This window comes from Populus trichocarpa, chromosome 1 (genome assembly GCF_000002775.5).
Source record: "Populus trichocarpa isolate Nisqually-1 chromosome 1, P.trichocarpa_v4.1, whole genome shotgun sequence".
Taxonomy (NCBI): Eukaryota; Viridiplantae; Streptophyta; class Magnoliopsida; order Malpighiales; family Salicaceae; genus Populus; species Populus trichocarpa.
In genome coordinates, this window is record NC_037285.2 from 31190311 (window position 1) to 31215536 (window position 25226).

General features: G+C 31.8%; 3 protein-coding genes across 5 annotated transcripts; all 3 read left to right on the forward strand.

The window, feature by feature from the left end:
- Positions 1-3204: 3204 nt before the first annotated feature.
- LOC7465035 (cyclase-like protein 2) lies at positions 3205-6767 on the forward strand. Its single transcript, XM_052450101.1, has 6 exons — positions 3205-3719; positions 3858-3902; positions 4470-4542; positions 5589-5686; positions 6066-6136; positions 6445-6767. The coding sequence occupies exons 1-6, from the start codon at positions 3308-3310 to the stop codon at positions 6568-6570; spliced, it is 825 nt and encodes a 274-aa protein (XP_052306061.1). The 5' UTR covers positions 3205-3307; the 3' UTR covers positions 6571-6767.
- A 3074-nt stretch (positions 6768-9841) lies between these two features.
- LOC7465034 (cyclase-like protein 2) lies at positions 9842-13736 on the forward strand. Of its 3 annotated transcripts, none has more exons than XM_052450114.1 (7): positions 9842-10371; positions 10546-10590; positions 10811-10883; positions 11755-11852; positions 11940-12010; positions 12395-12532; positions 13118-13736. In XM_052450114.1, the coding sequence occupies exons 1-6, from the start codon at positions 9975-9977 to the stop codon at positions 12518-12520; spliced, it is 810 nt and encodes a 269-aa protein (XP_052306074.1). In that variant the 5' UTR covers positions 9842-9974; the 3' UTR covers positions 12521-12532; positions 13118-13736. The 3 variants fall into 3 exon arrangements, with proteins under 3 accessions (XP_052306074.1, XP_052306070.1, XP_052306068.1); XM_052450110.1 differs by having other exon boundaries at positions 13144-13736; XM_052450108.1 differs by lacking the exon at positions 13118-13736 and having other exon boundaries at positions 9843-10371; positions 12395-12704.
- Positions 13737-21631: 7895 nt separating this feature from the next.
- LOC127903867 (cyclase-like protein 2) lies at positions 21632-24490 on the forward strand. The gene is made up of 7 exons (XM_002300194.3): positions 21632-22115; positions 23016-23060; positions 23168-23240; positions 23564-23661; positions 23807-23877; positions 23953-24090; positions 24263-24490. Exons 1-6 carry the CDS (start codon positions 21698-21700, stop codon positions 24076-24078), a joined length of 831 nt encoding a protein of 276 aa, XP_002300230.2. The 5' UTR covers positions 21632-21697; the 3' UTR covers positions 24079-24090; positions 24263-24490.
- Positions 24491-25226: the final 736 nt, after the last annotated feature.

Here is a 25226-nt window from a genome sequence, read left to right on the forward strand (position 1 = left end):
TAACTGGGGGCTGGTAGCATATAAATCGTCGAGTTTTTTTATTTTGTTTTTTAACACGTAGAATATATCTCGAGCCAGCTTATGTCTACCACCGAACTAAATCTCTGCATCCTGTACAAGGTGAAACACTTGATAAGTTTTCTAATAAGACAATCACGATTTTCTAATGTAATCATCGCAACACTGCAACCTCGAAAGATATCCAATCCTCCTCTTTCATCCATAATTTCTCATGTCATAATTTCTGTGATTCAAAGAACTTGACGTCAGATTCTTAATAAAAAATAAAAAGAAAGAACATGAGGTCGGCAGTTATCCGTTGAATTACCCATCTCCACCCTGCACATTTCTATCATAAAATCCTTTCGTTGGATTTTTTATTTATTAATTTATGTTTTTCTTAACTAATTAAACATATTTTAAAATTAATGATCATTTAAACTTTAATTTTCTTTGAAATTATTATAATAAAACATTTTTTTTCATATATATATATATATATAAATGAAAATTTATTGAAAGGAAGGACCTGACTAATTATTGTTGAAACAGGGAATCGGATACGATTCCGTGTTTCTACCACCAATAATTATTGCAGAAACAGTTTTTTTTTTATCACCAATCATCTGATCAGTTTTATTGAAAAAAAACATTAATCTAAATATATAATTAATTATTATCAAAACACCGAATAACATTATTCTTGAACATATATAGCTACCTGATCAATCCAAAACACGAAAGATTTAACTGGTAAACGAGCAAAGTGCTAGAAGAGAGCGTTCGTTCTCATTAACAAAACAGCTAATTATTGTTTATCCGTCAGCCCTGCATGCATTTTACGGCTTAGTTGTTGTTAATTAATCAAAGCAAAAAAATATATTTTACAGATAAGGAAATCGTTGCTGTTTCGCTGACAGTGTTATATAAAACAGTACACATAGCACACTGATATATGAAGAAATTAAATAGACATGGATATGTACTGGGCAGATCACGCCATGGAAATACATATTTAACTGAATGTTCGAAGGCAAATTGTCAGGCTGGTTTTTTATTTAATAAAATTTAAGACAACAACCGCACAACAAATATTAAAGGATTAGAAATTAGCTGGCATGTCTCCATTAGTTTTGTTTGCCCTGCTCAACATGGTATTGGGTGCCAGGTTTCAACATGGTGTTCTTTGGGCTTGAAGACATGGATCCTGGTGACATTGCACAGCTAGGTTTTAAAGATACGTGCGGTGTGGCTTCTTTACACGGGCCGCTATAAAAAAAAACAATTTCAGGCCTTGATTGGGAATTCTTGTGCGACCATATCCTGTATAGATGAGGTCAAACGATTTCATCCAATTGCTTACACTTGATTGCTTTCCCAAATATACAGGGGCAGGTATTGCAAATAACTTTACCCATTTAAGCTCATTTTGATGAATTTTATTTCTAATTTGGATTTCAGAACCTCATGAAATCATGCAAAACGGTTAGATGGAAGTTTGGACTTGATGAAATGTGATGAGTTAAAATATTTGGTTAAGGTTTTTATAAAAATCTTAACCAAGTGAAATGGATCTGACAAACATGTTATATTAAAAGAATTTAGCCAACAATCAAGTCTAAATTTTTTAGATTTGATAAACATACCAGATTCAAAGTATTTAGATTCAATCATTGCTAAGTTTTAATACTATATACCCAATCCTAGATTATCTCTTAAAATAAAAGTATTTAAGGTATGATAAATTGTCATGTCTTCTCATGCTCATAGATGTATAAAAGGTCTTTTAAGAGACCTATCATACTTGCTGTTTCATTAATATATATACATGATATTTGTCTCTCATTAATATCGTCGAAAGTAGATGACTTTTTAGTCCTTCCCTTCTCTAAAAACAACAAGGTACGGGGGCTATTAATACTTTAGGAACCATCCAGGTAAGAGTTCATAACTTTTTCATCCCGTAAGATTAACTCTTATATATTTCATATTACTAACTCACTTAAAACTCAAGAACAAATATTTTTATTTTTTAAATTTAAGATTCTTTTAAAATATTTATTGTCTTTCCTATACATACTGATTTTATTATCGAATAATCATTAAATCTTCCTGAAATTATCTTTGCAGTCACTAAAGTTTTTACCATAAATTTAGAATTCCTAAGACTAAAAAGCTGAAATTCAAATAAAAATATATGTATTTGGAACGTAAGCATTTCACTACTCTCCTCCATCATTCTAATTCTAAATTACAATCCAAGGTTACCTAACATCATTTAATAATCTAAACTTTATACCATAATTATTAAATCTGAGTCAACCTAGCGAGTCAACTCGATAGCTGAACCGATATGGGTAAGACAAAAGACGAGATGAGTAAAAACCCGACAAAACTTGGTTGACCTGCTAGGTTGACCCGTGACCTAGGCGACCTGACAAAACCCGGTTGAGACCCGATTTGTTTTTCAAATGTGTTGTTTCTCCTAGCCAAAAACCCATTTTTTTTATATTTTTTTAGTTGGTTATTAATCATTTTAAAAGTTCATTATATAAATACTAGAAGAATGTTTTATTTTTTCAATGTGGGATTTGAAACCCTTTAATAAATATACTCTACATTCACAAGAAAAAAATAATTTTTTTTTAATGTGGAATAAAAATAATTTTTAGTTTAATACTTCAACTTAAAAGGATAACATACTAACATAATATTTTTTCAATATAGGATAAAATACATTTGGAAATAATCTTTTAAACTTCATTATTTATAACATGTCTAACCTATATTCACATGTATTGTTTTTTAATTTTTTATATGAAATATTAAAATTTCAAATATTTTTTTTAAATTATTTTAGGTTGAACTGGATTCACTTGGGTCAATCCATGTAACCCGGGATCCAGTTCCTTGACCGGATCAACCCCGGGTCGGGTTTGATAACCATGCTTTATACCAAAATAAAATAAAATTATATACTCATTTTCAGCATGGATTATGAATTCCAGGTTCTCTGGTGGCCACCTTGAAAAAGAAAATCCATCCAACTATAACATTGTTAGCCAGAAGTATCATGAGCTAATTTTGTTGATCTCATTCAAGTTATAAATTTATAGATTACCAGATTTTATAATGTGATCTTTATAACTTAGATAATTTTTCAATTTCAATTTGAGAATTCACATATAATCCACTTCCCCTAGGCCCTAGGCCCTAGGCACTCCCGTCGCTTCCCAAAACAACTTACGTGCGAGAAGACAATCCAATTTCAACAATCATCAAAAAACACTTCGCTTCTTACTTCGCCATGTCCACCACCAAAACCATGATCCCTCTCCTCCTCCTCCTCCTCCTCTCTCCCCTCTCCACCACCGCTTCTACCGCCGCCTACCCCACAATCCCGGGCACCATAGACACCTCAGTCTCCTCCTCCCAACCCGACAACCTGATTCCAATCCGCAACGAAATCTACGGCAATGGTAAAATCTTTGACATAAGTCACAGATACATAAACGATATGCCGGTTTGGGACTCTAAAGACGGGTTGGGAAAGTTCCTGTCTTTACCAGCAAGCATGAAAAATGGGTCTCTCGCTAACAACTCAGAAATGAAGTTACCTACTCATACTGGCACGCATGTTGACTCACCTGGACATGTTTTTGATCATTACTTTGATTCTGGGTTCGATGTTGATACTCTTGATCTTGAAGTCCTTAATGGTGATGATAAAGAACAAAACTTGCTTGCTGGGTTTTGTTATCTCTATAATTTGATTACTTCTCCTTTGTTTTGCATTGGATTTACATAAAGAAAGAAAGAAAATTTATTAACTTGATCGTGGGATTTTGTTGTTATAGGTCCTGCTTTGCTAGTGGATGTTCCAAGGCATTCCAATATAACTGGTATGTATTTTTGATACTTGAAATCAGAAACAAATTAGTATTTTCCTTGAACTTCTATTTTGGATTATGTAATTATGTTAAATTGCTAATAATGAACCTTAGGCAGAATATCTGAAATTCAAGTCATACAATTTTGTGCCATTGCATCTGTGTGTGGATAATGTTTCTGAAAATTTGTGCTAGTTTAATTACTGGGGTGAGAAAGATAATCTGGTTTAGCTTATTTTCGTTGGTAATTAATTATGGATTCATCTGATAAAACAATAAATTATGAGATAGTGGCTTAATAGCTTCCACAGTTTACCTTCCACACAATGGCTATTCATATGTAACCACCTCAATATATTGCCATATAAAGGCTTTAAATTTAGTGTTGGTAACTTCAGCCAGTAATAGTATCAGTAAAATTTAGACAGTATTTATCGCTAATTATTGCCATACTGCCCCTTCCCAGCAAAAAGCTGTAATCAGTATTTCTTTTAATTACCATTTTTTTATATGTCCTCTATGCTTTCCTCATCCCCTTCCTTTTCCCTGGGGATTTAATAATACTGCATGATCTTGTAGCTGAAGTTATGAAGTCCTTACACATTCCAAAGGGAGTGCGTCGCGTGCTTTTCAGAACACTAAACACTGACAGGTGAACAGTTTCATCAACTTTTGTGTGGTACCATTATTTTCTTGAAGATACTTTCCTATCGTTATCTAACCATAAAAGGATTCCATCATTGGAGGTTAAGGAATTAATCAGATGTTGCTTAAGTAATTGTTATGGTGCCATAATTAGTTATTCTTTGAATTGTTTTTTGGTCTTGTTTAACTATTTTTGTATGGCAAGTGCTGTTTGGCGTATGGTTACTTTTTTTTTTCTGAAGTACTTCTCGTTATTTGTGCCTTTTCTTAGATAGCTTTTGAACTTCACACAAGTTCATTTACTAGCTCTACGGGTATGGATTATTTCATGGGATTTCTATGTTGTATTGGTTTATCTAGGGATTGCAAATCCTTAGAACTATCATTAAATTTTATTTTTCATTTAAATGCAACAGTTTTAACATTGACAGTTTAAAAGCACATATCATCCTGTGTGATTTGAAGGGATTTATGAATCTTTTTTCTCCCTCTTAAGAAACCGTTACTACCCATGTCCTTCCATTTTTCTCTTACATTTTCTTTTCTCATTTTTCTTGGAGTTATATTCCATTTAAGTCTTTAAATGGATGTAAGTAATGATGATTTAGAGTGTGGAAAGTGGTTAATATCAAACTACCAAAGTGCATCGTAATGTGCTGATGTAAGTGATCCTAGACTTTACAAGGGGCATATGACGATGGAATTGAAAGATTTTGTAGTGGTGATGGAAGTTATAACATGTTAAACAGTTTGATAGACTCTGTTACAGCATTCTGTCCATTTTTAGTTTTCTCTAATTCAAAATGAGTGGAATATTATGAATGATGCTGGCTGGTGTCATCGACTTGCAGAGTCTTGTAGTCACAATTCATCTTTTTTCTCACCGTTCTTTTTGCTGAACCTCTTCAGGATATTCACCATAATATCCTAACTTTTTTGCAGTGCAATGATAAAGATAGCGAAATGTCTCTTGCGTGAATTTTGATTCAATGAATGAAAGTTTCTAAATGAGTTTGGACTGTGTTTATGTTACTAACTCTAATTTAATTTCAGGCGGCTTATGTTCAAAAGGGAGTTTGATAGAAGTTATGTGGGGTTCACGAAGGATGGTGCAAAATGGTTGGTAGACAACACTGACATCAAGCTTGTTGGTAAGCCATATACTTTCGTCAGCAGTTTATGATTTTCTTTTTTTTTGCTTGCTTGAGCATCTTTTATCTGTGTTGCTCGCAAAAAAAAACTTTAGTCTTCATGTTTCATGAGTGGGGTGGCGCGCAGTTCTTTGAATCAAACGTTGTTGAATGAAATCGATTAACAATGGTGATAAATTATACCATAAAGATATCGTTTAATACATCCTTAGATGATTTTTTTGTAATACAATGTACAATAGGATGGTCGGTCCTCACCTTTTTGTGTGTTTTGGGTGTTGTTCACATTTATCACTTTTAATGGGTTCAAATTCATATGCCCTGTTTTTTCTTTCAAAACTGATATATAACCAACAAGATTTTCTGTTTCCTGATGCAGGAATTGATTACCTATCTGTTGCTGCCTGGAGTGATTTGATTCCATCTCATCTTGTCTTTCTAGAAGGCAGGGTATGGCGATTTTTTGTCCTATGATTATGGAATGTTTTCTTTTGAATATTTTTGTCATTTTTTCCCTTAAAAACTTAATCTTTTCCACTAGATTTGAATTTCCATTTTCATTCACTTGGCTTGTATAGCAGAGAACTAAGCTGGGATTCTGGTACTTCAGAGGTTAATAGGACATTTTGTTTTCTGGAATTTTGAAAACCAAACCAGAATTTAAGTTTGATTTTTTTTTCCTCCCAAGTCTTTAGATTTAAGACAAAAGGTTTGTTAGCGATCAACATTAAGCACTAACGGTGGTACTATGCTTTCAGGAAATCATCCTTGTGGAGGCTTTAAAACTGGATGACATCCAACCTGGAGTATATTCTGTCCATTGTTTACCCCTGAGGTTGTTTGGCGCCGAGGGATCTCCAATAAGATGCGTTCTCATCAAATGATAACATTCAGTGTTAGTTATTGATATCATCGCAAGACCATGCCAAACCGGTGCACGGGTTGTGCTTAGGCTAGAGCAGGAGACAGGCTGGTTGTAAAGAAACTAATAATTCGAAGACTCTCTATTAGCTTTAAGGACGTATATGAACTTATTTTACCTTGAATGTTTATTTCTTGAGATTTCATCTCTTATCATTCACCTGCGTTCATTTTTGCCTTTGCTTCCCTTGCGGAGATACGTGAATGAAAATGCCCTTTTGGGGAATCTGATTATTTCAAGGCACACTGGCCTTTTTAATGAACCCTAAAGAGATCCGGTTCTACTTATCTCTAACAATTGTTGAATGATCATAAATGGAAGTTTGAGTGATCTGACTGATTAGAGGATGAGAATTAGAATAACGAGTGGTATATAATCATAGCGTGCAATCTTGGCCAGTCGTTTGGCTGTTCGGTAGTTGCATTTGATCTGAAAACAGGGGCTGGTTAAGATCTGTTTTCGATTGAAAGCAAAGCATTTGGCATTTTTGTTATGATTCAAAAGTAAAACCATTCATCCAAAGATGCATTTTTAAAACTCAATTTCAATATATAAAAAACGATCAGTAACAAAGGATATTTCGCATTTTGGAGTTAATTGTGACGAGGGAGACACTCTCTGGTCTTATTTCAAGGATCCTTTATTCACACTTGTTCAATGCTGCTACCAGCTCACATGCCACACCATGGCACAACAGGCAAGATACAATCTACCACAACAAAAGCCTACTGTTTATCCCACGTGAATTGTCTGGTCAGAAAGGATCACAAACAGAGGCCAGTGTGAGTGACCAACTTCATCTCACATATTTTAGCAGTTCCATTGTCTCTTCTCAACACATTTTCCCAGTGAGCCCAAATCGCAGGCAGGCGCAGGCAGGTCATATTTGCCTAGCCTGTGTGCTGGTCTAATGATGAGGGAGATACATTCCTTTCTGATCAGGACTCAAATTTAGGCGGGCGCTTCATTGACTGGCAAGTGGCAACAGAAACCTTCCACGACCCAGGATCAGTGCTTGTATAGATTTTCTTTATGCTCAATTAGAAAAAACTCAATCACGCAGTTTTCTGGGCAGATTTGTTTTGGTTTTGTTCCTGGCGAGAAAGACAATACAACAACAAATTATATCAATGGTTGCATTAATGTGAGGTTGTGTTAGTAATTGATGATGCCACAATCAGTTATTCCTGTTTTGAAATCTTGTTCGACCATCTTCACATGGCAAGTGCTAGTTGGCATTTGATTATTTTGTTGTGGAGCAGGCACTTCTCATTATCCTAATTTCATTTGAATAACTTTGAACTTCATACAAGTTTTTTTTTTTAATTACATTAGTTTGTTCCTTCACTAATCGAAATGAGAGGAATAGCATGAAGTTCTGAACAATGCTGGCAGTTTAGTGTTGTCATGTAGCAATCCATCCTTTCTTCCACCATTTTTTCCGCTGAACTTCTTCTTCAGGATATTCTCAGTCATATTATGTCATACTTTTCAGACGAACGTGGGTGTGAGTGATCAACTTGATCACAGGCGTGCTGTATTGATGACTTTAGCAGAAATGCTTGAAAGATATTGGTATCCTCTATGCGATGACATAGTACGTTGACTAGACGAACCTCTAGTTTAGTTTAGCACCAACAATTATTATTTATTTTTTCTTGAATGCAATACCAACCCCTTCAAAATTTTAAACAAGCCTCTTAAATTTATTTTTCCTCCACATTTGGTTCTGTTCTTTTAATAATTATTTTTATTTATTTTGAATAACTTACAAAATTACAAATGTTTTTTAATTTCACCCCCTTTTATCTTTTAATATTTCAAATTTGGTCTCCATGCTTTTTTTATTAATATTTCTTTTATTTTGAATAAACTATAAAATTATCTTTTTATTTCAATTTCATTCCCTTTTATTTTTTTTAAATTTTTTTATTGCTATTTATTTGATTTGGGATTATTGTTTAGATTGTTTTTTTCTTACAATTTCATCCTCCATGGGTGTTTTTGATTAAATTTGATCCTTATTCTTTGTATTGCTATATTTTTTTTGCAAGTTTTTTTAAATTGATATTTTTTCACGATTTTATTATTAAAAATTAAATTGATTGTGAATTAAGCTTCTTAATTAAACCGGGTCAAGAATTTCTTGATTTATCTCAATTTCATCTTTAAATATTTAATCTATTTAAAATTGATCTTCCTACCTTTTTTTTTTTTTTTTTCTATTGTGTTATTCTAATCTTGTGTCATGGTCACAGGGTTTGTGAGTTAACCTGTGTTGACTCATTTTATTTTTTTTGTTTTTATGAGGTTAGTCTTGGGTTCATGACCAGAGTATTTGGTTTCAAAGTTTTACGTGGATTGACTTTTTTTTATGTCCTTTTTTAAAATTAATTTATTTTAATTTCATCTTTCAAAATTTAATTTATTAGAAATTGATTTTCATACTTTTTTTTTTCCTTTTCTTTCTATTAGGTAATCTTGATCATGTGTTTATGGTCACAAGGTTTGCGAGTTAACCACGATTGACTCGTATATTTTTCCATTGCCTTTTCAATTTTTTTTGTTTTCATCCTTCACATTAAGTTCTTCATTAATTGAGTTTCATGACTTTATTCAATTTGATTTCAAACACGATCATCTTGGTATTACGACTAGGTTAGAGATTTTGTAACTTGATCTAGGGGGGCTCGAATTGATTTTTCTTGAACTTTTTTAAACTTTTATGTTTCAGCATATTATTTGCTAGAGATTTAGCTTCCAATGTTTTTCTTTTCATTTTTCTTTATGTAAAGTTATTATATTTTCATTTGGTTTATTAAGAATTGCTTTTCAAAATTTTTTTCCTATATTTCTTTTTATAAAATTATTCTAATCTTATGTTTATAGTCGCAAAATTTTCAAGTTAACCTGATTTAACTGATTTTTTTTTCTAGTTTCACCTATCAATATTTAGTTGTTTGGTAATCCGAGTAAACTCAAGTCAGGTTATTTTGATTTTTTTTAATTTTGATTTTTTTTATTTAGTATTATTACATTTTTTTTAATCATATTATTTAACCTCAATTTTTTTTAAATATTTCCTTTTACATTCAATTTTTTTTTTATAGACTGGCGGTCGAGAACGGGACACAAATCTAGTAACATCTAACACGGATTGGTTGTCAAAATAATTAATGACAGAGGGTTGTAGAAATAAAACACTATATGATTCAAAATATAATATAAAATATTATAAATAACATGTAGCGTTGCTTCTTCTCTACAACCACAGGTATCCCCATCGTAATCTTTTAGATATATACAGTAACTTCAACTCAATTTTCGGTGATTTCAATTGTCATTTGAGTAGCTAAGGCCAAAGCCATGGCATCCCTCCTCTTGTTACTGCTCCTGTCTCCCCTCTCCACCACCGCAGCCTCCAGCGGCGCTTACCCCACCATCCCTGGCAGCATAGACACCTCTTTCCCCGCTTCACAAGACAGCAAACTTATCCCAATCAGGCGTGAGGTGTATGGTGATGGGAGAATATTTGACATAACCCACAGGTACACAAGCGACATGCCGTCCATGGGATCAGAAAATGGGCTGGGTCAGTTCCTGAGGCTCCCTGAAAGCATGAAGAATGGGTCCTTCGCCAACATATCGGAGATGAAGTTGATCACTCATACTGGCACACACGTCGATGCACCTGGACATTACTATGATCATTACTTCGATGCTGGGTTTGATGTGGACACTCTTGACCTTGAAGTACTTAATGGTAATGAAAATATTCTTATACTTACATATATAGTTGTGGTGTTTTGTTGGTTTAATCCTGTTTCTTTCTTCTCTCTTGTTAATGGGCTTGTGGAAAGGAATAAGGTTTGTGTATGGTAGATGGTAGTGCGTATTTATGAGAACCTGATCGATCTTGAAATTGTTGTTTCAATAGGTCCTGGACTATTAATTGATGTTCCAAGGGGGACGAACATAACTGGTATGTTTTCCACTTTGTTCTCTGTGCATATTTTATAGTATAAATACAAACTCAGAGAATTCTCAACCTTTTTCTACCGTAGTTTTATCAGCACTGGTTTTTCTTTCTTAATTTTCTCCATGTCCTTTCTTCGGCTCTTTTACGGGTCAACAGTAGGTTTTTTTCTCTTCCTCTGTTTTTTTGCCAGGATTTATTCAACAGAATTGTCTATTTTGTACAGCTGAAGTTATGAAGTCCTTACATATTCCCAAAGGAGCTCGACGTGTTCTTTTCAGGACAGAAAATACCGACAGGTAATTCTATGTGGGTTGATGTATTCATTGGCTTAAAAAAAATTGATGATTAAATTAAAAAATATAAAATTATATATTAAAATACGAGAGAATAAATAGTGAGGTCAATGCACTATAAAAACACCATACCATTTAGATTATAGGTAATTAAATTGTCAAGATACTCTAATTGGATTAATTTTAAATATAAATAATTTAAATATTAATAGCATACAAAACTGTTTAAATAATATACTAAATCAACCTCAACTAGATAGAAAAAAACAAATCTAAAAATAACAAGAAAAATAAAAAATTAATCAAAAAATAATAAAGAAGTAATGAAAATTCCAAAACATAAACTTCCAAGCGCTAACTTGGGCATGAAAACGACTTTAGTCGGTGCTAACTAGCTTATTTTATATATAGACCCGAGTATGTCGAACGTGCTTACAAAATTTCAGAGTGATTTAACATTTGAATTAAAAATTATGCTCGTTTTTATTATTTAACTGGTTTGATTAGTTCAAACTTTTTTTAGATTTATAACTATGATGGTATATAAATTTACCTATCAAATGTTATGCATGAATTGAGACGCCTTTTGCGTCAAAATGAATGCTTTATTTAGAAGGATCATCTCATGCTTCAATCAAGGATAAAAAAACTTATTATGAGTGCATCAATCCATAGCCTAAATGGAGCCTGAAAACTTCTTATGGTAAAACTTTCGATTAGTTTCATGAGTTTTCCATGGAAAAAATTGTGAGGCCAATATGCTGTAAGAACCTCAAATACGGTGGGGGCTGGCCGAGACCATTAGATTGGGTATGCTGATTGCTGATCTGGGTCATAGCTATTTATTTACGTATCTGATAACTAAAAATTTCAGGCGACTTATGTTCAAAAATCAGATCGATACAAGCTTTGTGGGATTTACAACGGATGGAGCAAAATGGTTGGTAGACAACACTGACATTAAGCTTGTTGGTAAGCTACTAACCTTCTTCAATCTAGCACTTCTGTTCTTTAGCTATTTTCTCAAAACTTCTATGCATATGTTCTTTTTCAATGTAGGAATTGATTACTTAGCTGTTGCTGCTTGGAGTGATTTGGTTCCAGCTCATCTTGTCCTTTTGGAAAGCAGGGTGAGACTAATGCAGTGTAAAGTAATTAAATGATGTTTAATTTTGACTAGCATGTTGGAGCACCTCTTCATGTTGATTAGAAGCGATTATTTAAGCTTCCAGCCGTTTAATTTGGATTCTTCTGTTAAGCCACCTTCAGAATTTCGATAGTCTTCTCCGCTACAGTAGAAAGTCACTTTCGATTTTGTGATGATTAGAGAACTAAATTAATTAAGGTGGTATTATTGGTATCTACGAGCTAAAAATTTATTTTCTGTAGAAGCAATTGGCCTGATTTCGCTTTTTATCTCCTCATAAAAAAATGAAGTTTAAATTGTTTGCACTCGAGGAAAAGAATGTGTTGGAAATCAACATTCCCAACTAAATATGCCTAGTATGTTTCAGGAAATCATCATTGTGGAAGGCCTAAAACTCGATGACATCCAACCTGGTGTGTATTCTATCCATTGTTTGCCTATAAGATTGCTCGGTGCTGAAGGATCACCAACGCGATGCATTCTCATCAAATGATAACTTTATATTGTAAGTTTCTGGCATCTAAAGTACCGATTCCAAACTTGATCGTAATTTTCTAAAATTATCTGTCAAAGATACATCCAAGCTTTGTGCCAGTGACATGTACATTTTGTTTGTTTCATATACAATTAATGGATCTTTCTGAAATAAATTTTGTACCATGGCATATTAACTTTTATTTACTGCCTAATTTCTTGGAGAAAACTATGATATCAGCCCAGGGAGGTATTGAGTAGAATAAGATGGTACTAACAGCCGACCATCCTTGTGCCTCCCAGGACTCTTGACCATGGTATAGATAAGACAATAATAATATATTTTGAGTTCTCTGTTTTACGATTTATGAATGTGCTTAATGCTATTAGTAATTAGATATAGTAATTCATATATCAAAATTAACTTACCAAGAAATTATACTTATTATTAGCAGGGTATATCGATTGTTTTCCACTGATAATAACATGTTCGAAGTTGGCTTACAAATCTTAATTATCTTGTCTTTCGCTTGATTCTGAATTTCTTTTTGTCTGAATTGTCCACAATACAACAACCAAAACTTACTACCAATCATTTATCTGACCACAAATCCAGCTTGATGACAAGTAGTTTGGTATCAGGAAAATGAAGCAAATCAGTGGGTTCCATTTGTTCCGAATCTATTCTCCGAGCCAGCGAAGGACATCAACTAGTGTGCTATTTTACCGACAAAACCCGGTAGAGGAAGGATTGCTGATCAGGGCACAAAAAGAAAAACTGAAGCAATGAACCCATTGCAACCTGTTAAATATTTAAGAATTTGTTAACCTTTGCTGCATGCATGAAGCCATGAATCCATCGGGACATTTGTTTCGTTCTCTTTTGCATCTTGGTTGGTGGTAGCTTCTCGTGTCTCTGGATGCCTAGAAATGCAGGCGGCAACAAAAGTTACACGGCGGAAACCCCTCCTTTTCTCCCTCTACCTTTTCTTTTCTTTTCTTTTTTAACAATCTCAAATTTAATTATTTTTAGGAGCCCAAATAATTATGAATATAGATGTGCAAGAGCTAAATTTCATAGTTTTATTTGTGCTTTCACCCCTCAATTTTATTTTCTGTGCTGACTACATATTTGTTGAAGGAACCATAATGGATAGAAGAATGGATTTACAATTGTATTGAGATTTCAAGTGATAAAGTTATTGGGTCTCTTATAAGAGAGCCTTGAGATTTGACTGTAGTCTTCATTAGAGATAACAATAGATACCAGGCGTACGGCCTTGACAAAATGGTTTTTTTTTTTTCTAATTTTTTTTTAAAATTAATATTTTTTTATATGTTTTTTTTTTAAATTATATTTGTTTATCTCCTTTTTTATTTTGTTTATAGAGTTTTTTTAGATGACACTTATTTTCTAGTTATTTTATATACATTTAATTTTCGAAGAAATTTTTTTAATTCATTTATACTTTTTTTTATCTTTTGCGTAGATAAACTTTATTTTTCAAAAGACATATCATGTGCAAGATTAAATATCTTGATCTATATTTGTTTTTTATTTTTTCAGTTTTATTTTTAGTTATTGTTTATAATTTTTTTTTATTTATTAACAAACATAATTCTTAATTTATTTAATTACATAAATTTTTTCATATTCACTTTAAAACGTTTTTAATTACAGAAACATGTCAAAAAATTCCATGTATATAATCCTTTTTTATTGGAAAAAAAAAGTATTAACAATACTCTAAATGGTGTGGGGGGATCACTGTTCCCTCACACCAAAATCATTGTGGATTATAACAGTAATTCACAGTGCTTTTCTTCTTTTTTTTTTGTACTTTTTCATTTTTTTTCACTTTGTTGTTTTTTTTTTCACTTTATTTTTTTTTACTTTTTATTTTTTTCCCTTTTTTTCTTTGTTTTTTTTCCCAAAATTATCTTTGTCAATTTTAGTTTTTTAATATTGAGTTGGTTAAAAATTTTGCTTTGTAATTTTTTTCCTTTAAAATACTGTGGATTGCTACAGTATTTTTCCACATGGCTTTTCTATTTTATTTTTTTATTTTTCAAAATTATATTTGTCGATTTTATTTTTTCAATATTAAGCTGATTGAAAATTTAGTTTTGTAATTTTTTTTCTTTTAAACATTGTTGATTGCTACAGTTTTTCTCCACAAGGTTTTTTGTTTGTTTTTTTTATGATTTTCTCCAAAATTATCTTTTTCAATTTTATTTTTTAATATTGAGCTGATTAAAAATTACAGTTACAATATGTGAGGGAAGCACTGTAGCTTTCCTCGCAAATTACTGTGGATTGCTACAGTGTTTTTTTCCACAGTTTTTTTTTTGTTTTTTTTTCTAAAATTATCTTTGTCAATTTTTTTTTTGATATTAAGCTGATTAAGAATTACAATTAAGTAATAAGCTAAAGGATGTGGGGAATTCATTGTTCACCCACACCCAATGCATTATGGATTACAATAGTAATCCACAGTGCATTTCTCTTTTTTTTTTTTTAATTTTTTTGTTTTTTTTTTCATCTTTTTTTTTTCCAAATTTCCCTTTTTTCTTTTTTTTTCCAAAATGACTTTTTTTTTTTCTCCAACTTTCCCTTTTTTTTTGTTTGTTTTTTTTTTCAAAATTATCTTTGTCGATTTTACTTTTTTAATATTGAGCTGGTTAAAAATTTCGTTTTGTAATTTTTTTCTTTTAAAATACTATGAATTGCTATGGCATTTTCCCACATAATTTTTCTATTTTATATTTTGATTTTTCATAATTATATTTGTTGATTTTATTTTTTTTAATATTGAGCTGATTGAGAATTTAGTTTTGTAATTTTTTTTTAAAACATTGTTGATTGCTTACAGTGTTTCTCCGCATGGTTTTTTGTTGTTTTGTTTTTTGATGATTTTCTCTGAAATTAAGTTTTTCAATTTTATTTTTTAATATTGAGCTGGTTAAAAATTACAGTTATAATATGTGTGAAAAACACTGTAACTTTCCTCACAAATTTCTGTGAATTGACATAGTGTTTTTTCCCACATTGTTTTTTTCCAGTTTCTTTTGTGTTTTCTTTTTTGTAATATTTTTTCCCAAAATGATTTTTATCAATTTTATTTTTTTAATATTGAGCTAGTTAGAATTTAACTTTGTAATAAAGCTTAATCATGTGGAGAAAGTATTGTAACTTTCCTCACAAAACACTATGGATTGCTAGAGTGTCTCTCAACATGGTTTTTTTTTTCTTATGATTTTTTCAAAATTATCTTTGTCAATTTTTTTTTTAATATTGAGCTGGTTGAGAATTATAATTACAAGTCATTACAAATAAGACTAAATCATGTGGGGGAAGCACTGTAGCTTTCATCACAAAACATTGTGAATTGCTACAATGTTTCCAACATGGTTTTTTTTCCCTGTTTTTTTTTGTTATTTTTTTCTAAAATTATATCTGTCGATTTTATTTTTTTAATATTGAGCTTATTGAGAATTTAGCTTTGTAATTTTTTTTAAAACACTATGAATTGTTGCAGTGTTTTTCCATATGATTTTTTTATGATTTTTTTCAAAATTATTTTTGTCATTTTTTTTTTGAATATTGAGTTGGTTAAGAATTATAATTACAATAAAGCTAAATCATATAGGGAAAGCGTTATAGCTTTTTTCACAAAACACTGTGAATTGCTACAGTATTTCTCTAAATGGTTTTTTTATGATTTTTTCTAAAATTGTCTTTGTCGATTTTATTGGAGAAAGCACTGTAGTTTTCCTCACAAAACATTGTCAATTGCTACAACATTTTTTCTCATGAGTTTTTTTCCTTCCAAGATTATCTTTGTTGGTTTTTTTTTTTTAATATTAAGTTGGTAGAGAATTTAACTTTGTAATTTTTTTTCTTTTTATTAACAAAAAAACTAAAAAATATGGCGAAAACAATCATTTTGTTCAGTCTCTAAGTTTTTGATCACCAATACAACTTTTTTTTCCATCATGAAATGTTAGCTCCATCATATTTTTAGTTTTTATTACTTATCAAGCGTTGGTTCACAATTATAATACTATCAAATATATTTGTTTTATAAACCCGCAGCAGCGCGTGGTCATGCCATCTTATCTAATCTAAAACGCTAGTCAAATAAGTAATACTATGCAACTACTGCGATTATAGATCAAGATACCTTTCAATGCTCCCAGAATGCAAGAGAGACAGAGACATATAATATAGCGTTGGAGACCATATTGATGCTAGATCCATTTTATATGATTGGATTAAAATAGATTGCCGAAGCCCTGCTAGCTCTTAATTTCCACAGCTGCTACCTGTTTTACTCCTGTAATTGATATAATACTTGAGAGCGTGATTGATGATTTCATGCGTGCCACTGTCATCATCTGTCAGCAACTGCTAAAGGGTTACTGTGATCATTTTTTAAAACTTTAATGTTACAGTTTGTATCACTAAAATATGTATCCACATGTTTGCATTAATATTTGTGTTATGATGAATCTAATGAAAATAATTACTATTCCTTACCTTGCCTATTACCTCAATTAATTGTCCAAGGTTTGGTAGTCTGATATGAATGCTACTTCCATGTGTTCACATGCATGTTCTTGGATTAAATCTGGGATCGTGATATTATCATGTCACGTGTTCTCTGGTTAAATGTGCCCTTACTTCATTTATCAAATGCTTATAGATCGAAGTGTCCTTTGTTTATTTGTCAACTAGCCAATATTTGAGAATGAAAACACCAGTTTGTGTTGGTGTCGCACTGACTGGAACACCCATATTCTTGGCTTAATCTAGGCCAAGGTTCAGCCCAAATCCAACCCAATTAACCAATGTTTTTAAAGAAAAAGTTGCTAAGAACATTGTTTTCTCCTTTTCTTTTCTCTGCTGTGACTTCCCTCTTTTATTTACTGAGGATTTCAGTTTTGAATTGAAGTGTTTGGTTCAAGAAAGATCGAAGAAACAAGTAACTATCTTTTTCTTTTGTTTTTTTCAATTAGGGATTGATTGTAGAAGGATTTAAGAAGTAATTAGTGTTTTATATTATTTTGGTGAGAGAATGATTTAAGGGATTGAATTAATGTATTAAGATGTTAGTTGGCTTGAAACAAACTCATTTGATGTCTGGAATTATGAGTTGTTGAAGAACATATTGTGTTATTATAAAGTTTGCAGATTTAGAGACTGATAGATCAGGATTTTGGAAATCTTGATCAACCGGTAAACCGATTTGCTGAACTGATTGATCAACCAACTGATTGTTGCCAGATGACTGGTTGGTTTAAATCGGCCGTCCAGTTGGCCTGTAATAGTGGTCAACCGGTTGGTTATTCCAGTTGACCTAATAATAAATTTTTATCAGGTTTGTTAGGTTTGATCAGTTTGGGTTATGTTTGGGATCAATTGAGTGAAGTACTTCGGCTTTATATTTACGTTTTGGTCTTTAAGCTTAGAGTTTTTAATCTTTCAGCTTAGAGTTTTTAATCTTTGATGTTACGTTTCTTCGAGTAATCTTTTAAGTGTTTTCGGTATTCGTTATAAGTTCTGCTAATATTTCTCCCAACGATCTTCAATAGTTTTTTGTTTTGCATCCGCTTGTCTTTTGCTTTTTTTTTTTCCTGGGCGAGTGAGATATTCTTTAATATACATATAATATAAATAAATATGTATGTTGATTATATAATGAGTATAGCTAGCTAATCTCTTGAATATTTATATATATTGCTTTATTTTTTTAATACTCATTCATTCTTGAATTTGCACTCGCATTGTATTGAACTAAATTCCATATCATTCGATATGATATATATTGCTATAGTAATTATGCGAGTATCCATTATGTCTTGATGTCGGTATACTTGTTAGTAACTACATGCTAACAGAGAATAGTTAGTTTATGTGCACATAGTATTTTGTATACCTAATTGGTGAGAGAGACATCAGCTTGTGACGACTAATCCTCTCATAATTGTTATCTTCGGGTGTCATTTGATCGCTTTCGGGTGTCATTTGATCTTTGACAAATATTCCACTACCTTATATTAATATGCTTAGTATGTATATTTATATCGAGATATATTGACTTACAAAATATTAATATATAGGAAGTAATTTGTATGCATTATCTTAATATATTTTGGTGAGAATAAAGAAGAAAACAATAAAATATTAAGAATATATTTTTTTTAATATAAAAAAAGAGTATGGTCTATCCATCTAATTAATATGCGCGTAGAACTGACCAATTTCAGGGCCTATCCTAATTAACGGTGTAGAAAGGTATCAAAAATATAAAAATACCACACTTGTTCACTTCAATTTGACACTAAAGAGTCAAGGAGATAATATTTATTTAAATTTATAATGTCCCGCTATTGTTTTTGACGAGCAACAAGACACGAGCAACACGGAACTCCATACACGGAGATTGCAGCTTCGAACTAAAAAAATGCCGTTCCCGATCTGACATGTATGGAAGCCATATATAAAGACTTGTTTAGTTATGATAAAAAGTCATATAAAAATATTTGTTCAATACAAGTTGATCATTGGTCGGTTCTCGAATTTCGAAAAAAAGAAATAGTTCTTCTGATCAAGGCACTCCCAGTAACAATTTGATAATAAAACAGAGCTATGACTACTACTCTATGTGTGTTTGATACTGATGTAATGTATTTTTTAAAAATATATTAAAATAATTTATTTTTATATTAATTTAATATTTTTTTAAGATAAACATATTTAAAAAAAAACATATAAAAATATAAGCTACTGTACTTTTTACGGGATCTAAAACCAGAAGAAGGTGACATTCAAGAACCATCCGTGCAATGTATTTACCAAACTTAAAGACAAATATAAAAGACATTTACAAGTCTTGATAGCCAAGAAATTGAATAGAATAAAATGGTACAAGAGACACCTTATATATAACAGAAATATATTAAAAAATCATCTTAATCTAATAACTTAAATTGTTAGGTAAAGTCTCAGAAAATAATTTATATTATTTTCTAACAAAAACAAACTTTTTTTTTAAAAAAAAAAATCCATTTCATTGCGATAGTGATATTGCTGATACCAAATTATAAAATCACGGTTTCCAAATTCATATACAACCATAAGTAGTCATAGAAAAATCCAAGAACATGACCTCGCTCCATCGATCATACACATAGTTTATTTATTTCTTGAAAGGATTAGATTCACTGCTCGAAACCCAAGAGTACATTTGAAGTCCATCTCAGACAAGTATAATTAAAAAAAACAGGCACTTGAGGGTCTAGCTGCTGTGGTCAACCGTGTGACTTGTTCCGCCCCCGTCCCGGGTTCGACCCTCTATGTGCACGCCTGTCACCCCCGCGGTGCCTTACCTGCTCCTGGGCTTGCAGGATGTCCAGTGGGCCGTGGGGAATAGTCGTGGTGCGCGTAAGCTGGCCCGGACACCCCACGTAAAAAAAAAAAAAAAAAAAGACATTATAAGACATAATAATCTTACTTGCATTAATGTTTTATTGACAACTTGGGGAAAAAGTAAGTTTTTATCTTAGTGAATATTAATATTTTTGCAGCCCAGTGGCATGATAAAAAAAACCTCAGAGACTCATGCCTTACAAAATAATTAATTACTAGTTTTGTTGCGTGCACTCCATTTTTTATGTTGATTTGAGATGTTAATAATGTTCCTGTGAGTATCGCTTTGTAAACAGCAGGTGTCATCTCATAATCTACAAGGCAAACCCAGTTAAAGCCCAATATGACCGTTGTGGGTACGTATTCAAGATGGCAAGCCATGTGAGCATCTTTTTGTAAGAAGGAGGTAAATTAAACCCGGTCAAAACCGATATGAATCTAAAAAAAGAGAGAGAAGGTGATGTTGGCCATTTTTTTTTTGCAAAGAAAAAGTATAATCGTTGTTGATTTCTTGAACACCAAAAACAAAAGAGTGTAGGTCATTGGAAACAAGTTGATAGTGTCATTAAATATGTTACAGTAGATCCAATCTTAAGATCTTCTAACTCGATTTCTTACGTATAATTTGAGCTTGAAATTAAACATATGAAAATTGTTAAGATGTGATTAAGTTGATTTGACAAGATCAAAGATAATTCGAAAAAAAAATAAAAACATGGATCAAATTTTCTTTTATAAGAAAAATAGGGTGACATTTGATTTAATACTGAAGCAAATACATATTGTAATATCCTTGTTAAAACTGAACTTAACATCAAATTCATAACCCATGTTATGAGCATGTTAGAAATCGATCCCTTATTTCTTTTCCATTCCCTTATCCTCACCTTAGTGGAGCTTTCATTGGGTTTGGGTTGCAATTGAATGTGAGTCTAAATTGAAGAGTTATTTAAAAAATAGAGATATTTAATTAAAAGAAAAAGATTTGAATTTGGTTTGGACTGAATTTAGAACTCATCAATTTTAATACGGAAGCATGGACTAAATTACACAAATTGTATAGAAAGCATGGGGCAAGCATCATACATGCCTACATGTGGAAAGAAATGCAGGACTAAAATGGCTCGTGCGGCATCATCCGGCCTATAAAGGAGGTTTTTTTTTGGTATTTTTAGAAGCGTCTTGACATTATCTTTCATTACAGGCGATGCATGTTGTCTTTTTCTTTTTATATTGACACCGAAAAACTTTTTCCTTCTTTTTCTTTTTTGGTAATCTATAATATCAAATTGTCAAATATAAACCAATTCATTGTAACAACTTAATATATATATATATATATATATATATATATATATATATATATATATATATATATATATATATATAATCAAATTATATAATTAGCACAAATTTAATAGAAAATTCCTCACTGCATTGCCAATCCAAAGGGATGATCTGCATTAGTTCATAATGAAGTTATAATTAAATGATCGTAATATGGCGAGACAACATATCATCCTATTCCTCATCCTAGAAAAATGAAATTGATACTTTACAAATAGTTTAATGGTAGTATACAAAAACTTACACTTGCACTAAAATATTTAGAATATTCAAGTAGGAAACTATCCAACAAGCTTCCTCGATCGGCATCCCCTCTATACGTTAAATATCAACCATGCACCCAAAGAAACCGCAACCATCGTCTTCACAAGATAGTACCTTGCTCATTTTCTTTAACAATCTCTAACTCATTTCACAATGGTCAGAGCCAAAGGCATGACGCCTTTCCTCTTGCTACTCCTCATCTCTCCCTTCTCTACCACCACCGCCTCCAACACTGCCTGCCCCACCAATATTCCCGACACCACAGACACCTGCATCTCCTCTTCACAAGAAAACAAACTTGTCCCAATTAGACGTGAAGTCTATGGTGATGGTAGAATCTTTGATATTACTCATAGGTACACAGCCAACATGCCATCTTTCGGCTCCGAAAATGGACTGGGCCAGTTCTTGCAGTTCCCTGAAAAAATTAAGAATGGGTCCATGGTCAATGTATCTGAGATGAAGATGGTGACTCACACTGGCACACACGTTGATGCACCTGGGCATTTCTATGATCACTACTTCGATGCAGGGTTTGATGTGGACACTCTAGACTTGGAAGTGCTCAACGGTAACCATATGAATCTTAATTTTAGTTCTTGTTTTAATCTTTACAACAAGTAGAGATAATAATTTAATCAGATTTCCACGGATAATATTCACCTGACCGTATAGATAATTATTTATTGGATAGTTATTAATAAATAAAGTATGAATTTTATTAAATTTAATCCGAAACTGGTTTAAATCTAACCCAAAATATATATTTATATTATACAAATATATATGTAGAACATTTAATTTTTTTAATACAATATATATATATATTAACTATTTTTATTTTTTATTAAATGATAAATAATAATCAAATAATTGATACTTATATGAATACTCAAAACCTAATAAATAATTTATAATTAAATATTTAAATTTCTTACATGATGGATAGTAAATATAATATATCTAGAAATATTACTCGTGGGTTTCCATTACCATCCCTAACGACAAGTCCCTTCCTCGTTGGATATTAATATGTAGAAAAAAGATGTATCCTTTATTGGTTAAAAAAATAGACAAGCTAATCTATGTACAATATTAGAATACATTTAACATGATTTATGAAAAACATTTTTTTAGCCTTGAGTTTAATTTTAAAAGTTATTTTTTTATAAATAATTTATGAAAAAAAATTAAACTTACTTTAAGTTAAAAATATACTTCATAACAGTTATGATTCAAAATATTTGTTTTAAAAAAGAGATATTGTATAGTTAAATTTCATAAATTAAAAGTTAAAATTAAATTTTGATTTAATCCGGTTGGGGGAGGAAAAGGTGGTGCAGTTTGGCTTTTAATTTTGTAACATTCATCTTCTTTTTTTAATTTTGAGTGACGAGATCTCGTCCGTTGTTTTTTTTTTTTGCTGTAGTGAATGTTATTACTAATTGTTTACGTGCACTTAATTCTAAAGGTCCTGGGCTATTAATCGATGCTCCAAGGGGTACGAACATAACTGGTATGTATTTTAGTTACTATAATAATTATCATTTGTTTAGTTTTCTCCCTCTATGTTATTCGGCTATTTTGCGACGTTTGCACCTCCTTAATATTGCCATTTTGCAGCTGAGGTCATGAAGAGCTTAAATATTCCGAAGGGAGTTCGGCGTGTTCTTTTCAGAACAGACAATACTGATAGGTATACCAAATATCCTATAGATCTTAAACTTAAACCAAATAATAAATGATAGTGGTACAATATATATATATATATATATATATATATATATATATATATATATATATATATATATATATATATGAAATTATAAATGTTTTACGTGTGTGTCGGGTTAGATTTGACCCAGATTTCAAGTTGTAAGGCCCAAAGGGCTAGAATGGAAAATACATGACTTTTATTGGGCTGGCGCAGGCTATTATTACATTCGAATGTGACGATTTGTTGTTTTGGAGCATTGCTAAAATTTATCATCTGAAGGAAATTAAATTGGAAATTTTCAGGCGACTTATGTTCAAAAATCAGTTCGACACGAGCTTTGTGGGATTTACTCAGGACGGGGCAAAATGGTTGGTAGAGAACACTGACATTAAGCTTATTGGTAAGCTTTTGATCAATCTTCTTCAATTAAACATTTTCCACGTTCTATAGTTTAGTTTTTGTCAAACTTCTGTGTGCGCTGTTTTTTCTTGAAAATTAAACTGATGTTTCCCTAACAGATGAGTTTGTTTGCCTTGCCAACGTAGGAATTGATTACTTATCGGTTGCCGCTTGGAGTGATTTGGCTTCAGCTCATCTCGTCCTCTTGGAAAGCAGAGTAAGACTAATTTGTCGTCCATTGATATTAAAGGATGTTCAACACTAATTAATTGTTACGCTAATTGTGTTGCAGGAAATCATCATTGTGGAAAGCTTAAAACTTGATGACATACAACCTGGAATATATTCTATCCATTGTTTACCTCTAAGGTTGCTAGGTGCTGAAGCTTCACCAATAAGATGCATTCTCATCAAATGATAATTTTCCACTGTAAGTTTCTGACATCTTAACGTATTTAGCTTCCGGCGAGATGTATTTTCTTTCTCTAGGAAAGAAAATCTTCGTTCAACCAAAGCAAACGATGATAGTAAATTATTTTTATATTACTTCCCACTATATTTTTTTTTGCTCTTTTATAACTGAACTTGATTAATTGTTATAGATTCAAGAGAATTGCTGAAATGGGGATCAAAGCTTTGGTTGGTGGAGAAAAATAAGATAAAGCTGACAGAGGATCATGGGCTCTGGCAGCATGAAGCTATTTTATTGGGGTTTTTAGCCCATGGTGGTTGTATTTTTGCTTTTGTTTACGGGTTGTTCTTTATCATTGCGAATGGTATGTGTTTGATGGCAAAAAAAATAAAAATAAAAATAAAAATAAAAATAAAAATTACGTAACTTCTCACAGCTGTAGGTGATTGAATTGGCAATATAGATGAACATGGTTATGCATGGATACTATCTATATCCGAATCTAAACTTAAAATTATTATTCATATTCAACTTGGAATCCTACGAGCATGAATTTTTAATAATATCCAAGCCAGAAATTTATCGGCTTTCAAGTATTCATACTTGACACCTATACACGTTAAAAAAAATCAAAACAAAGAGCTTAATCAACCAGTTTTACAATTTAAACAAAACAAATTGGCGGATCTGCTACTAGAGCTGCATCTACTGTTGTTGGAGTTGGATCTTTTGCTTCTTCTGGAGCTGTTGCTGCACTGTTGGAGTGGCCCTTCCTTTGCCTCGGGTGGTTCTTCTGTTGGTTGGAAAAGAGAGTGGGAGGGGGTGAGAGGATCTAGAGGAAGGAAAGTGACCGGAAAAGAAAAGTGTTCATTTATATCTTGGTATAAACATATGTTTTAAAAATCTTTAGGTTATTTGTATTTTGGATTGGATTCAACTAGGGTAGAATAATATTCATATCCAACTTGATGGGTCATGGTTTTCTAAAAATCTCTTCCATTTAAAGGCCATCACAAGTTTGATCATGACGCGTCTGCGTCTAACTTCACATTGGGTTAGGGACATAATCTGTCGATTTGGGGTACCTAGGATACTGATCATCGACAATGGAACCCAATTCGACAACTAGAAGATGAGAAAACAGTGTGAAAGGT

What these genes read in the sequence shown, in the direction of transcription:
- LOC7465034 (XM_052450114.1), top strand. Translation starts at nt 9,975, where the DNA reads ATGGCATCCCTCCTCTTGTTACTGCTCCTGTCTCCCCTCTCCACCACC. An exon ending in AAGGGGGACGAACATAACTG is followed by an intron (nt 10,591 to 10,810) that starts GTATGTTTTCCA and finishes TATTTTGTACAG; the next exon opens with CTGAAGTTATGAAGTCCTTA. An exon ending in CACTGACATTAAGCTTGTTG is followed by an intron (nt 11,853 to 11,939) that starts GTAAGCTACTAA and finishes TTTTCAATGTAG; the next exon opens with GAATTGATTACTTAGCTGTT.
- LOC7465035 (XM_052450101.1), top strand. Translation starts at nt 3,308, where the DNA reads ATGTCCACCACCAAAACCATGATCCCTCTCCTCCTCCTCCTCCTCCTC. An exon ending in AAGGCATTCCAATATAACTG is followed by an intron (nt 3,903 to 4,469) that starts GTATGTATTTTT and finishes ATGATCTTGTAG; the next exon opens with CTGAAGTTATGAAGTCCTTA. An exon ending in AGAACACTAAACACTGACAG is followed by an intron (nt 4,543 to 5,588) that starts GTGAACAGTTTC and finishes ATTTAATTTCAG; the next exon opens with GCGGCTTATGTTCAAAAGGG.
- LOC127903867 (XM_002300194.3), top strand. Translation starts at nt 21,698, where the DNA reads ATGGTCAGAGCCAAAGGCATGACGCCTTTCCTCTTGCTACTCCTCATC. An exon ending in AGACTTGGAAGTGCTCAACG is followed by an intron (nt 22,116 to 23,015) that starts GTAACCATATGA and finishes TTAATTCTAAAG; the next exon opens with GTCCTGGGCTATTAATCGAT. An exon ending in CACTGACATTAAGCTTATTG is followed by an intron (nt 23,662 to 23,806) that starts GTAAGCTTTTGA and finishes TTGCCAACGTAG; the next exon opens with GAATTGATTACTTATCGGTT.